Source organism: Adiantum capillus-veneris, chromosome 24 (genome assembly GCF_014529385.1).
Source record: "Adiantum capillus-veneris isolate H3 chromosome 24, ASM1452938v2, whole genome shotgun sequence".
Lineage (NCBI taxonomy): Eukaryota > Viridiplantae > Streptophyta > Polypodiopsida > Polypodiales > Pteridaceae > Adiantum > Adiantum capillus-veneris.
In genome coordinates, this window is record NC_140954.1 from 16,178,040 (window position 1) to 16,193,640 (window position 15,601).

Sequence of the window (15,601 nt, forward strand, 5' to 3'; positions counted from 1 at the left end):
TTGTATGCTAGAAAACCTCCGAACGACGTAGGTCGATGCTTGGGGAGCGTTTGGTTGTATGCTTGAACCTCCAAGCGACGCAGACTGCGGTCTGGGGAGCGTTTGGTTGTACAGTCGTCTGAGCTTATGGCCCGGATCATTTTAAGGTTATTTGCGGAGGAGGTGATGAGGTAGTCGTTGAGTAGCTTCATACCACAGACCGTTTGTCTCGGAGGAGTGCTCAACGGCGCTGTTTGTTGTGTCTTGTAACATGCATATGCGAGCATTCGTGTTGCATTGTGATGTAGCAATCACTGAATATTCCTAATTGGATGAGAGTGCTTGGGTATGTATTTTAGTGCATCAAGACACCCGTGGAAGATCAGTGCGGTCTCGGTGTGATGGCTAATTTTACTATGCTAGCATATCAAGAGTTCCGATTTGAACGAAAGGAGAAGCCAACTCCTTAACAAAAAAAATAGCAAACTGATTGTCCCTCGGAAATTTTTTCTAGCTAACTTGAATTGTTTTGCAAATATACTGTAATCGCGGATGATTACCCTCTTTCAAGAAGGGGGGATGTCACAAACTACTGACGTGTCAAGTCAGTGAAGAGCAGAGCCAACCTTGAGATCACGGCGGAGGGGCCGAAACCCTAAGAAGAACAAGCAACAGCAGAAGAAGAAGTCCTACCAACTTATGGGACCCGACGTGGCAGTTGTACCGAATTTCGCGATTTATGCTGGCAGCTTTGGGCATTGCTTTTGGACCATATGCTTTTGAGTTTGAAGGCTTTTCATGTAAACTGCTTTTGGGGCCTAGGGCCTTTAAATACGAGGCCATGGGCTCATTCTCTGGCATGCTTCCTAGAGAAGATGGAGAGTCTGGAGTACCGAAAAAACCGAAAGGGGCGCCAAGGTTTGGGGCCAATACTCTCTGGGATGGAATTCCGCCACTCCGTGTCACGTGTCGTCTCTCTCTCTCTCTCTCTCTCTCTCTCTCTCTCTCTCTCTCTCAGTTCAATTGTTATTGAAGTGCTAAAAGTCTGTTCAGTCTGTTCTTTTCTGTTGGCACGTGGTGCCCGTCTTGTGACACCAACCATTTTAGTTTGTTCTCACACCACCTAATCCATGTCTCTGTCTTCCTCTATGGTCACCAAGTCTTCTCCTATTGATCTATAATAATTGCGTTATCATTTTTCTTATTCCCATCATCTTGTTGATACTTGACTTCATTTTCTGAACCTATCTTATTTCCAGCGCTCTGTTGTTAATGTACGTTGGATTTCTAGCTCTTTTTAGTAGTTTATCTTCGGCTTTTTATGTGCAATCTTTCTCAAACATCGTAACTTCTGCAAATTGCACAAACTTACACCTTATGTTGTCTCATCCTAGCCTTTTATTCTCCCTGCATACAACTACCCTTACCTTATACATCTTGTGATTAAATTCCATTTTTCTTGCTCAAGTATGAACACCACCCTCGCCTTATACAGCTTGAGTGACTAAATCCATTTTCTTGTTGAAGTCTGCAAACCACAGAATAGCCTACCCACCGTCGCCCCTATGTACCTAATTTTCCTCGCCCTAACCACCCTCCCCTTGCCCCTATCCACCTCTCCCGCGCACCCCTATCTACCTTTCCCTCGGCCCTACCCACCTTTAATCTTCTCGCTCCCCTCTCCTCTACCCAGCCTTTCCTCCTCGGCTCTACCCACCCAAAACCCTTCATCCCTACCTGCCCTAACCCTCGCTGCTATCAACCCTACCCCTGGCCCCTACCTAGACCAAACCCCTCGTGCCTATTTATCCTACCCTTTATCCCTATCTACCCCCCCTACCCTATCTACCTTTACCCTCGCCCCTTACCTATGCCACTCGTCCCTATTTACCCCCAATCTTTTACTCGACCTTCTCTTTGTACCGACCCTACCTGCATTGCAACCAATCTTCAGGCAAAAAATTGAGAATTGTAGCTTTTACACAGGAATGCAAAGGAGACTGCACCTAATTGATGCTTTTCTGACAACATTCCGCTATGGCTGCTACTAGGTAACAACAAAAGGACGCAGTGATTCTCGATGATACATGTATGCTATTGGGATATCGATCGCATCTGCAATGTACATCTCCAGCATGCTTTTGTGGTATTGTCAACATCTGAGTGATTGATCAGGATAAGAGCACTTATCTCTCTGTACATATGCTTTTGTGAAATTGTTAGCATTTGAGTAGTTGATCTAGATAAGAGCACTCATCTCTCTTGCACAATGTGTCTCCATAACTGGAAGTAGAAAGCAATCGTGCAGGGAGATCTTGCGGAGGAGACCCGCACCTACTGAAAGCAGGTTAGTTCTAAAGATGAATTGGAGTCCGACAAGAGTAGCCATGGAGTTATGGACATGACCTTGAGCCCCTAGTGACGAAAGTTATAGAGCATTTGCACAAGAGGATTTTGATTCGGATTTAGATTCGAGAATAGGGAGTTCCAACGCCAACGAAGAAACTGCCAAAAGCAAAAAGAAGAGCAATCCTCAGTTAATGTCCCATGAGATTAACATGCTTGCAATAACCAAAAGCCATACAAAGCTCTCACTAAATGTTCACTTGCTGCTCTCTAGTCCATCTCTTCGCAATGTCCTATCAGGGGATTAGCCGGAGAAACTGGGTGTAGAGGCGCTGGCTGCTGTTGCATTACAAATTATGTACCTGTAGGTATTGTGCATGAGCTTTTGAACCTTTATTTGAAGGTACGAATCCACGTACTTGCTGTGACAGGAATTGGTCATGCTATGGCAATAACAAGCTTTCCATCTTGGAAGCTGGCCACATGTACATACTCTTAGCTCTCCAAGGAAGCTACAATCTAGGCATGCCAGGACTTGTTTTAGCCCGATCACCCCCAATACCAGAGCAACAAAGCGCTTTTGGTAGTTTTCAAATACTCTTTTCTAGTTACAGATATCAAAGAGCAAGAAGGAAGATGTGATATCCCCACTACTTTTCCACATTGTGATGGTTGTACTGCTTGATACATCCTTTACCCTGTGGGTTTCATGAGATACTGTACACATCAGTGCAGTCGAGGGCAAAGAGTTCTAGAGCACAAGTGCAATCCACTCAAGTGAGCTTTCAATGCTGGCCTGTGTCATCAATATCCATGTCAGCCTTGTAGAGGTGGATGAGGGATCTCAACAGCTCACTTCAAAGACACAAAGAAAGTCACTTGGAAGTGCCGCAGATCAGCCAAAGAAAAAGAGAAAGGCCAAAGTCGTGAAGGACACGACGGATTACTCAGCAAGATGAGAGTGCCACATTCCACGACGCTCTCATTCTACATCCACCCCTGGTTCTATTGTGCCGGTGGTCAGCTCTACCATTCCTGGCTCGCTCCCCACAAGGTATTGTGTCTATGGGAGACTCCGACCTTTCGGTTGCCTCTGTGCCTTCCCCTACCACTCTCGTCTTCACTCCTTGCAAAGTTACTACTACTCACACACCACCTGCAGTTTCCTTGTGACCTCTCCTTACCTCATGTTCACCCACTGAGCATGCTCTGAGCTTCACCTGCAGTGCATCTTCAGAGCCTTGGACCACTTGGCACTATTGTTAGTGTCACAAACTGCTGACGTGTCAAGCCACGGAAGACTTGAGCCTACCTACAGATACTGGCCGAGGGGTCTCAACCCTAAGAAGCAGCAGCAGCAAGCAGAAGTTCTCACCAACTTACAAGTCCCGGAGTTGGCCTAATGTTAAAAGAAGTTCCCGTCACAAACGGGAGCGCATATATAAAATACATTCGGATAAATAGGATTTATCACTTATTACTGAAGCCAGAGGATATAGAGAGAAATAGATAGATAGAGGGATAGAGAGTGAGAAGATCGACACAGTACTGGGGACCAGAAGATGGGCTGGTCCCCCCCCTGTAATAGTATCTTTATTATTGAGGAGAAGTCTATACAACCTTAAAATGGCAGCATGGAATTCTAATGGATCAATCATCCTAGATGTAGGCACATTTGAGGATAGCTTTAGGGGAAGAGACATTATTTTTTATCGGAAACGCATCAGACTGCTGGCGGCACATTATCTAGAGTGATGGGATACCATTGGGAGACTACTTGTAGGCAGGAAGTGAGATCAACGCATAGAGGGCGGGGATCAGGAAGTGTGGCAGTCCTATTCAGGGAGGAGCTGCAACCCCTCATTCGTATTGTCGAACATATTACCACGTTCATTCTAGAATAAGACTCGATGGTTCCCGGAAGCCTCAGCTTCCGATTTCTAGGGCAAAACCCTATTCCAAGGAACTTTCGTTCCTTATTCCAAATCCTTGAGAACCAAGGTTCTCGCCTCTGGATCTCACCTTCCAGACTCGGGGCATGACATCCTGGCAACTCTCTTTTCCAACTCTGTTTCCAGAGTCCTCTTCCCGCAGAACAACTCTACTTTCCCGGACACGAAGTCCTTGGGAATCCCAACTTCCGGATCACAAACTTGAGAGACTACCTCTCTCCGATCCGTGGATCTACTTCCCAAACTCGGGTACGAAACCCTTGGGCTGATCTGGCTCTAGTTCCTCAGAGCGCTTTTCTCCTGCAGAGGCTCATGCCTTCCTTTGTTTCCTACTCCCTCATGAAGAGGGGGTACACCTGCAATCAAATATTCGGAGATCATAACATGAAAATCGTTACCTTCAAAGTCTTGACGCTCGAAACGCAAGTCGGTTCTTGAAGAGCAATTCCTCGGAAGAGATCTCCAAATAGAAAATCCTCTCTTCCAATCCTACACACAAAAGAGGTGTGTTCTTGGATTCCTTCTCGTAAATCAGCCCCGTCGACGACGTTTATGGGCTGAAAACAGAGAAAAACAGCAGCTTGTCGCGATGGAAACACGCTCGAGAGAACTCGTGCACTTGGTCTTGGCGACATCGGGTACACTTGGGACAGTCATGGGCATCACCGGAAAACGTCTTCTTTGCAGGTGATCCTTTTATAGCCCTTGGCCACGGCAAAAATAGCTCAGCGCAGGCTGCTCGCGTAGAGGTCGCGACTGTTTTTTTTTTTTTCTTTTGCTTCGTTGTTCTGCCAGAAAAAGAGAGAGAAAAATCGCTGGCTGGTTTATATTGCTTCATTTAATCATAGGCTGCCCACTTATTAAGTGGGCAGCCGGTCACCACTAAAAGTGGTATGAATCTGTCCAAAAACTCAATAAAACCTTATAAGTTAGAAACAATGCTTTCACAGCACTTCCCAGGCGTTCCTGGATGCAATCACATGCACAGTTGCAATGCAGACATAGACTTCCTCGCGGGAAAGCATCTTCTTTCCCGAAAGGCAATCTTGCTTTCTCAAAAAGCATCTGCTTTTCCTCAAAGTTTCCTCTGAACCCATCTTCATTCAAGTGCTTGCTTTTCCTTGTGCACAATACCAACACAGTTCGGAATTTCCTTCTGACTATGGATATTCCCTTTCCGATGCACCCGTCACCCACCTTGTGACGCATCAGGAATACCCATCACCTAGTCCTTTCCTACCGAACTTACGGTACAATCTCCTTCGCGATGCTCTATGTCACCCATCCTATGACGCATCAGAGATGTCCGTTCCCGGATGGTCGGATACTTCTTTCCGATGCTCCATGTCACCCATCCGTTGTGACACATCAGAAGTACCCGTTCCTGGTGGACTTATAGATATTCCGGTTCACAGTTCTTCCGTCATTACTTTGAATGATGCACTAGGAATACTCTGTACTCGGATGTCTCCAGTGAGAAAAACCCTCTCACTAATAATTCATTTAGAATTATTTTTCCTTTGTGTTCCAAGCGAGAAAACCCTCTCACTTATAAATCCAATAATTCATTTAGAATTATTTTCCTGTTAGATAAAGCCAATTTAGCAACAGTTCCCACCAACTTATGGGACCCCATCCGATGGGGCCCAAGTGGCTAGGATTAGAATAAAGTAGAACCAAGACACAGACTTGCGTAGCAACTGATGATGTGGCAGGACAATACGGACACCCTCGAATCGCGTTGTAGGCTACTGATATGGCAAGTATACGGAGCTCCTCAGTAGAAGAAGTTCTCACCAATTTACAAGTCCTCGCCGAGTGGGCCTAATTTTAAAGAAGTTCCCACCAACTTATGGGACCCCGTTCGATGGGCCCAAAGTGGCTAGGATTAAAATAAAGTAGGACCAAAACACACAGAAGACTTGCGTAGCAGCTAATGACGTGGCTGGACAATACGGACACCCACAAATCGTGTTGCATGTTGATGACGTGGCAGGTGTACGGAGTTCCGCGTTTTATGTTGATGAGTTGACAGTTGTACGGTTTTTTGTGAAACTTGCTGGCAACTTTAGACGTCAGCTTTTGGGACTAATGCTTTTAGAACTTGAAGCTTTCCACGTAACTGCTTTTGAGAGGCCAAAGGCCTTTAAATATGTGCCCTGGGCTCTTACTCTAGCATTCTACCCAGTGGGAGAAGCAGAGCAAAGCCGCAAGGATTGTACCTGGTTGAAGCAATATAAAGAAATACGGAAAGAGGCAGCAAGGTTTGGGGTCAGTGCTCTCTTGGGGTGGGAACTCCAAGGATTGTACCTTGTTGAAGCAATATAAAGAAATGCGGAAAGGGGCAGCAAGGTTTGGGGGCAGTGCTCTCTTGGGGTGGGAACTCCGCCACTCCCCATCTCGTGTGTCGTGTATCTCTTTCAGTTCAGTTGTTATTTGAAGTGGTCAAGTCTGTTCTTTTCCGTTGGCACGTGGTGCCCGTCCCGTTCAGTTGGATCTTTGACGCCGATTACGACAGTCTCAGCTTTGCTTTTCAGGCTACATGAGGGGACGTTGGAGGATTCAAAGAACGCTATAGCTACCATTAAGCTTGGAGCAGAGAGGTTAGTTGCTACTCACCAACGCCATTCAACCATCTATGCGGCCATGGAGGGATGCTTGTGTGTTGCTTAGAGCGCAATAGCGGACTGCGATGCTACAATCTTTGCTTTGCGCTAGGCCTTGAGAGTGAAATCTCAAATCATGGACGATTTTAAGAAATGGTATCACAAGGATATATGGGGGCTCAGCAACTGCACACCAAAGATTACCATACCCAGGCTGCTATGGGATACGCGTGGATTGGTCCAGTGAGATAGGTACAGACTCCTATGGGTTATGGGTAGTTAGGTCCTTCTACACAGTTTATGGGACGTATGGTCATAAACTTCACTTCATAATTGCCTTCTTTTACATGTCTATCATGGCTCACCACGTAAGGGAGAAAGATAATTCAAACTTTCAAGCGGACGCCTCATGCATATTCTAATGGTCCAAACCATTTTTTACAAAGACAAAAGAACCTAAAACATCTTGTGACCCTTCGAAACAAAACCAAGAAATGCTATTTCTTTCAAATTATTTTTGAGGAAAGGAATCTATGCTTAGTGCTAAACAAAAATTAGCCATTTTGTTAAACTGCCAATTTAAAGGGCCCTCAAAGACCGTAATGAAGTCTAACTGCTTGAGCTCGCTTGCTTTCACTCTTGAGTTGATTCGTGGTCAGTCCTCAATGATCCAAAATTTTCTTCCCTTGAGAAGTGAAGATTGGCATAACAGCTTCATCCGTTCATGTTTTGTCCTTGAAAGTGAGTATACAATGCTCAAGTGGCACACGCATATGCATATCCTTGATCCAATAGTTTTGATCTTAATGAACACAAGATGAAGAATGTCATTGAGCTTGGTGATTGCTTCTTCAATTATGCCATCGCTGGTGCACCATGGTGAGTGGAGCCCGCCAATTTTTACCTTGAGGCCGAGAAAATTCTTGTAGCCAACTCCTATGATTGATCATACGACTCCACCTTCGGAGGTAGACAGTGGACACTTCGGGTGCTACAGTGGTGACGACTCTCTCTTGGTTGACACTATCGTGAGAGTTGAGCTCAACATCTTTGTGTTGTAGATATGCAGTTCCTTTCAGCTGTGTTAGTACACAGAGAAGTTTCCGTTCACAGATTTTAGTCATAGTTATCGGGGAACGCCCCTTAGCCCCCGTTTCGGCGTTCCGGGGGGCAATTCTCTTCCCGAACGTTCTGGAACGTCCCGGAATGTCTGACATTCCGGGTGGCCAATGCAAACCGGAACGGCCGTTCCGGAACATTCCGAAACGCCCCCGGACCGTTCCGGAATGCCCCTGGAACGGCCAACGGTTACAAACAAATTTGGCAAAAATTGAAAAAATTGAAGTAAATGTTTGGGCTTCTTTTGAAAGTGTGCAAGGCCTCAAGGACTCATAAAATGCACCCCCCTTCCCCTTTCTCTTCACAAGCTAATCCTCAAGGCTCAAGCTCTCCCTCTCACTCTCAAGACTCACTCTCTCAAGGCTCAAGGCTTCAAGCCTTCAAGCTCTCTTCCTCTCCCTCCCACTCTCTCAAATCTCTCCCTCTCCCTCTCTCTCTCTCTCTCTCTCTCTCTCTCTCTCTCTCTCTCTCACATCATCTAGTCATAGCAAGGTTGAATGGTCTTCAAAACGAGTTTTTTGTGAGTATTAGAGTCAAAGCACTCTAATACTCCTTGTATTTAAACACAAGGAGCTAAAAATTGCACTATTTGGGTGTTTTTTTACCTCCCGTTCCGCGACGTTCCCGTTCCGGACCCCTAGCCATTCCCCCGTTCCGCGGGGATCCCGTTGCCGTTCCCGTTCCGCGTTCCGGGTAACTATGAAATTTTTAGTGTCTTCTCTCACCGAGACGGGCAGTGGTTTTGTGGCGGGCAAACTGTAGCAGGGCTATAGTATCACTTGCACTGGACAGACAATTATAATTGGTCTTGGGTTCACACTCGGTGGACTCGTTCGTGCAATGACATGTGGTAGACTAAGGGAGTGGTGGTCTAGTAGACACCGTGGCAAGTTCACCGCCACCACAGTTTAGAGATAGACAAAACTGGACTATGAGATATTTTGTTAGCCGTTGGCTGCTCTTTATGGTTGTATATATGCTTAGTTGGTTCTAGTTGTCGGATGCATCATACTTTCTATGAGTCTAGGGTCTAGAATCTTGAGTCTTGTGCTCAAGCCTCAGTTTAGCACTTGTACTCTCCCCGTACAGATGGAGCCTTGACACCCCCATTGTACATGTGAGTCCAGGCTTGGAGCTGAGTGTGCTGTCAGCAGCTAGAGTTTGTACTGGTTCACGAGTTAGTCAAGTTCCATTGTGCTTGGTGTCTACTGTTGAGTCATTTGAGTTGTTTTTTCTTCCATTGCTATATAGTGTTTATTCTGTTTGGAGTGAGATTTCCTGCACATTGCACTAAGAGGCACTCACATTAGAGAGCATGACATACTTTTCCAGCTACACAGTTGTTCTTAACCTTTAATTCCTATTCCCCCTCTGATCGGTGTACACCTGATAGCACTTTCTTGGTCCCATTCTACTTGCTCACCGTGCTCTTTGCTTTGTAGAAGCTTGAGAAATGGGCGTGATGACAAGTGAATATAACCCAAGCTTGGGATTAAAGGCATTCGGCTTAGCAAAACCTAGATCTATTACATAATAGATTTCATCAATGGCTAAAGATGCCTCTGCAATGTTAATTGCAACCACCACTTTCCTTGTTCCTATGGGTGCTGGGTCAAAAATCCTTTTCTACATTTCACTAGGAAGGGCACTATAAACTAGACATTGGGACCCAACCAATTCATTTTCTCCTACAAGATCTGGTAAGCTGTATCAAATTCTTTCTTTGTTGGAAAAAGAGAAAGATATCACCTTTAGACTCAGTTAAATATATCCACATAATAGTAATAAGTGTAGCGTCTAGAGATAGTCATTCTTTGGTTGCTTTGTATAAAGAATCTTGATAGGAAACATTCTTCCTGGAACAATGAAAATGTTACAATCAAAAAGTACCCAGAAATCTTCTCAGCATTAAGGGTAGCTGAGGTGACTAAAAGCAAAACTTTTTCCGCCTTACGAGGTCCTTCGGCAGCCCAAAGTAGACATCAGTGTGTCTTTTTCTTTCATGTGCTTCATCAAGCATGATGACTGAGTACGCTGAGAGCTGGCTGCTGGCTATATCCAGAAGCACTTCTCTGAGAAACAGTCCATCAGTCATATACTTTGACTACTATGTCATTCTTGTTGCAACTTTCATCAAAGTACATAGTGATGGCAGAGTGCCGTCAGCTCAGCACCCTTCAAAGGAGGCCAAGAAAAGAACCAATCAGTAAAAACCACTATCGACCATTTGTGCTCACTGCTAATCTGTGACAAGAAATTGGAATAGCTCTCCTCTTGATTTCCCTATAGGGACAATAGGCAAGCTACAAGTGATTTTAAAACCACGTAAACCAAGCCCAAATAATCCCCTTTGGGAAGTAGTCGGCGGATGATCACGTGGCGACTCCACATCACCGCCACAAGGGATCTAGTGGCCGGTTCACCACCTTGACATCCCCAATTATCCCATCTTGGTTCATACCTGTAAACGCAACAAAAAATTCAGCCCTAATTTGTCCATGTTCCAGATGGTCAATCGCGATGAAAATTATATGGGCACGTGTGCAATCTCCTGTACTATCATCCCGGAGAGTTAGATAACTTCTGGTGCGGTGAGATTTGAGTAAAATACAAAAACACCATTTCAGCCCTATATGTTGGTGAACTTCACAACAATTCAAGCACATCCGCGTTATCCACATCATTAATGTCGTTCTCCTCTTCATCTTTGCATGAGGTTGACTTTGAAACCATCTTGCTCTACTATTGAAGGATTGGATTGTTTGAACAATTGATTGAGCTCTGATACCATTGAAACCTTTTTGTACGTTAAGGACATATGGTGAATCACAATAGCAGACAATTCAACTTGGGGGGGGAGAGAGACAAGAAGGCGGAGTTCCTTCCCTAGATGTGTTGGCCCTCAAGATAAGCACCCCCGAAGGGGATTTCTTCTATATTGCAAAAGATGGCCAATACAAGTTGTTGTCACAAGTGCTCAAGGCCTTCTTGATCATTACAAGTGCTGAAGCCTTTGTCGTCTTCAAGAAAGCTCAAAGCCTTGGTCATCTTCACCAAATGCTCAAAGAGAGAGATCGCCCAAACACTGATGATCAATTTTTTCCTCCTTACATGCCCTCGAAGGTGTCTTTATATAGGTACTGGCCTAGCCTTTTGAGTGCCCCTGACTCTTGGCTTTTCAATTGTCTGACCTTTTGGCTTTTCATTTGTCCTACCTTTGGCTTTTCATTTATAAGACCTTTGGCTTTTCAATTATCCAATCCCTTGGCTTATTAAAAAAAGGGCGCCCCACCTTAAGGGCTGATTTGTGACAACTTTGTCAAGCCCCGTATTGTGTTACCAACCTCTTCACCAAGCCTGCAACCAAATTCATTAGCAACCCTTTTGGCGATAAGACATTGCAACCACTGTTCGAGGTTGTGTGCAGCCAATCTTTCCTTTTGTTGTGTAGCCCTGCTTCTGCTAGATATTGTGTAACTTGTGTAGTTTCTCTGAACCAGATTCTCCCATCATGACTAAAACCTGGTTCTCATGGACTGCTCTAAGCAGCTCATTTTTCAGCTCTTGTAAACATGATAACTTTGTCTTTGCTCGTGTATTGGTAGCTTTGACGGCTGGTCAAATGTGGGTGCCTTACCAAATGCATCTTTTTTCCACTCCGGCATGTCATACGCAGAGAGTAGGATCCTGGGCAAGATGCTCTCCTGCATGGGATCTTCCCACAAACGATTCAGATCCTTTGGGATGGGATCAAGCATGGTCCTTTGTTGCTGCTCTTGCAACCCTCTCCTCTCTTTGGCTAAAGCAGTATGTGTCATTAGCTCTCGGAATTGAACCATTTGGATTTCTCACAATTTTCACAAGTGACACATTAATAGAGTACCTCGTTTGCCCTCTTCAGAAGGTTGGTTCATCCTCATTGAGCTCGATTTCGAGCTCCTCTCCAACTCCTTTGTCTTGATACAAGAGAGCTTCCCGTCTCTCAAGGGAACCCATTCTCTTTAGTGGTTGCCTAGAAGAGCCATTTTCGTTCTCCTCTGTGATGATAATCCCAGAAAGCCGTTTGTGACCTGTTGAAGGCTGAATCATACAAGAGGGATTAGATTCCTCATCAAAGAGCTTCTTTTCATCGGTAGATGATCTTGTGCTGTCTTTTGGTCCACCTCCCTCATGGGAAGGCTAATTTTATTCTCAGTCATGGAAACAACTGTAACCTATACTCTTGATCATACATGTGACAATTTGTGAGACACACACAATCCCTTCCTTTCAATCACGAAAGCCCGCAAGCTGTGCAAAGCAGCCATGATCCATGACACGTGAAACCGTATTTCAGTAAACATTGAACAGCTCAAGTTTTTGTGGTTGATGCCCTTTGAAGAGTTCGGGTTTCTATCATCTGGATCCATCCTGATCTCCATCATTGTGTCGATCATGTCTAGTGTGGTCTTCATCATCATCTCTTGTGCGACTTCTGCCATCATGTCGGCTGTCGCGTTCAATTCTGCTGTCATGTCTACCATCACCACTGCTTCTGTGCTGTTCCTCTTCTTTCATCTTAGCCTCATGCTCAAGTTCGTTTTGCAGATCTTCGAATCTCCCTCTTTCATTAGGGACAGAAAGCATAGGGAAGGCTGAATCTGAATGCTTACTTCTGTGTTTCCCTTGTCTTCAGTCTTGCTTTTAGGCTTTTAGGGCGAAGAACGGCATGAATGCTGGTGAGCACACTTTTGACGAAATACTTAGGAAGCTAAGTGCCACTCTCTATGAGGCTTTCAGCAACGTTTCCTGCTGCTCTCTCTGTTGGACGAGATCGATGATGAGCTGTGCTAACACTTTGTCAGAACAGCCGATGTTGGCTTCCAGCTCTGTGCAGACCTTCAAAATGAGGGACAAGTACTATAAAGCTTTCGTCGCCGTTCTGCATGCTTCTTTTTGGTGACATTATGAAAAGAAGAAGATACTGTTAACTCAGGCGATTTGGAAAAAAAGAAGCAGATTCAATGACAACGTTCAACGTTGGATTAATTCCCAATTGATGGTTGGGATTGAGGCTAGCCGCTTAATCTTCTGGTCTCATTTCACAAAACTACATAAGGTTTACCAAGTAAACAGAAAAAAAGGGCTGCTACATGTTTACTCTTTTAAGGAATGCAACTCGCATTATGATATTAAATAAAAACTGGCTTTGATGAGTGTAGTGAGAGTAATGTGCATCTTTGTTTCAGGTAGAAATGCATCCCATGTGGCAGCAAAAGCAGTTAAGAGAAACCTGTAAGAGGGCCAATGTACACGTAAGTGCATGGTCTCCACTCGGGGCTCCTCGTGAGTCATGGGGCTCCCCAGCAATTTTGGATGAGCCAATCCTTAAAGAGATTGCAGCAAAACTTGGAAAGACTCCAGCACAGGTCTTTTTCTCGCAAGGAAGGTTTTGGTTGAACCATCTTGTTGAACTCTGAAATACCACCATGTTTTCCTGTTTTGTTTTTATTTTTTTTCGTAGGTTGCGTTGAGATGGGGTTTGGATAATGGAGTTAGTGTCTTACCAAAAAGCTTCAACAAAGGAAGGATGACAGAGAACTTTCAGGTGTTTGGTTGGTGTCTTAGTGATGAAGATCACAATGCTCTCAGCAGAATCAAACAAAAGAAAAATATTTATGGGACCTCCTACTGCCACCCTGAGTTTGGCCCTTATAGAAGTGTTCAAGATTTATGGGATGGAGAAATTTAAGCCATACTATTTTTTGGTTACTAATATTATTGACCAAAAACTGTACACTAGTATGATGGCACTGATAAGTTTCTCCTTACTACCTGGTGTTCATTGTTTATGGTACATACTTCAATGAAGTTGCATAGCACCGATCCCTGGCGAAATTTTTAATCATTCAGGGTAATGCAACTGGACTCAATTATCAACAAATGGCCACTTTTAATGTACATAATTCAGCCTAGTATGAACCCTAGAGGAGGATTTTATGCATAAAATATCAGAGTGCTAGAATTGTAGTTTGTAATAGCGAATAAATGTTTGATCAGTACTAGGCTTCATACCATACCTGCTTTGTCTTGCAATTTTGCAAATTATGGAGGAATTATTCATTTTTCACGGCATTCTCGGTGCTGTTTTATTTGGTTGGAAATAGCTTGGGCACATTGCTAGGGATCGAGCTTTAACTCATATCAACACTTAACCACTACTAATTTTGGGATGTGCAAAAACCTCGGAATGCCTCACCCCCTTGCTGCACGGATTCCTTGCAACTCAGGTGGGGCCGACACCCTAACCAGCATACCGGTGTGCGTCTTCCTGTCCAAGGCACGAGGCCGGGGCCATGGATAAGAAATGCGAATGAAGGTAGTTTAGGCAAGGAGAGTTGGCCTACGACATGACCCCACAACAAATAAAGCTTTTCCATTTTTCTTCATGACAAACTTGAAAATTTTCCAATTTTAGCTGGTTAAAAATACAATAAAGCCCATTTTTTTGAGGACAATGTGTATGACATGCCATCAGCAAATGTTCACTTTTGAGCCATAATTTGCCATAGTTCATAATCATTTATGCAGAAGGTTCAAATGAGACTCATGCCAAACAATGTGTGAAGACCTTTTTGAAAGAAGAAAACCCCCTAGGGAGTAAGGGCTGGCCATAGGATGTTATTCATTCAAAATTGTCATAGTTACAAAAGGCCTTGCTTAGTTGCATATAAGACAAATAATTGGTGCATGTGTGACCATGCAGGGAGGCACAATTACGTCAGAAAGCAACTGATAAGTATGCACTGCGCAACCATGTCTAAAATGCAACTTGTGGCATTAACCCCAATAGTGAAGGATGGGAGCTGTCACCAACCCAATGAAGAGGTTAAGTATTGCATATGCAATATGATGACACCGCAACTCAACATTTAATATGCTTTTAAACGGGCATATAATAACAATAATAAATACATGCATTATTGACAACCTAGCTGTATAGCTCTAAATAATTACTCCTCTTGAATCATGAATTTTAAACGCATTGTTTGTAAACTAACCTCCAGTTTTTCTTCTTTTATAAAATTTGATGCTTCACAACAGCTAGTTTTATTGGATTGTGCCCACATCCACACTTGCATGTCGTAGGCCAACTCTCCTTGCCTAAACTACCTTCATTTACTACAAGAGGAGACACCTCCCTCTTCCTTGGCAACGAGGTTGTTTGTTAGAATCACCTTGAGGTTTTCAATGTATGCAATATATGTAATGTCCACTACTTTTATTTTGAGAGAGCCTTAGCAAGAATATGGGCTTGGAAAAGTTGTATGCATGATGGTTATCATTGCTTCCTTTGATGTAGGACTTCTGATACACTTGCACACATGTCTTTTTTAATTATCTCAGCTGCACTCTTTGATTACTAATTTTCTTGGTAAAATGTGATGGTGCCATATAGTTGTGTGAGTAACATGATGGCAATAGGCTGCTTGATTGTGTTGATGACTGCTTGAATCCTTGACTAATGGGGTTAGAGTTGGTGCTACAAGTCCTACAATTTGTGACAACATTAATTTGTGGGTAATTGTGTGGATGTGTGTAGTTCATCCTAGTATGCCT

General features: G+C 44.1%; 1 protein-coding gene and 3 pseudogenes across 2 annotated transcripts in view; 1 reads left to right on the forward strand and 3 right to left on the reverse strand.

Moving 5' to 3' along the window:
• The window catches only part of LOC147426010 (aldo-keto reductase family 4 member C11-like), a 43,979-nt gene extending 29,921 nt beyond the window's left edge, over positions 1 to 14,058 (forward strand). For both annotated transcript variants that reach the window (XM_086497894.1, XM_086497893.1), the window contains 2 exons: positions 13,231 to 13,410; positions 13,506 to 14,058. In XM_086497894.1, the coding sequence (XP_086354020.1) occupies positions 13,231 to 13,410; positions 13,506 to 13,733 (408 nt within the window). In that variant the 3' untranslated portion in view covers positions 13,734 to 14,058. The remainder of the gene's footprint in view (positions 1 to 13,230; positions 13,411 to 13,505) is intronic.
• LOC147426011 (putative pre-mRNA-splicing factor ATP-dependent RNA helicase DEAH5 pseudogene) lies at positions 9,356 to 10,502 on the reverse strand (annotated as a pseudogene).
• On the reverse strand, positions 11,296 to 12,309 carry LOC147426012 (putative pre-mRNA-splicing factor ATP-dependent RNA helicase DEAH5 pseudogene; annotated as a pseudogene).
• On the reverse strand, positions 12,398 to 13,166 carry LOC147426013 (putative pre-mRNA-splicing factor ATP-dependent RNA helicase DEAH5; annotated as a pseudogene).
• Positions 14,059 to 15,601: the final 1,543 nt, after the last annotated feature.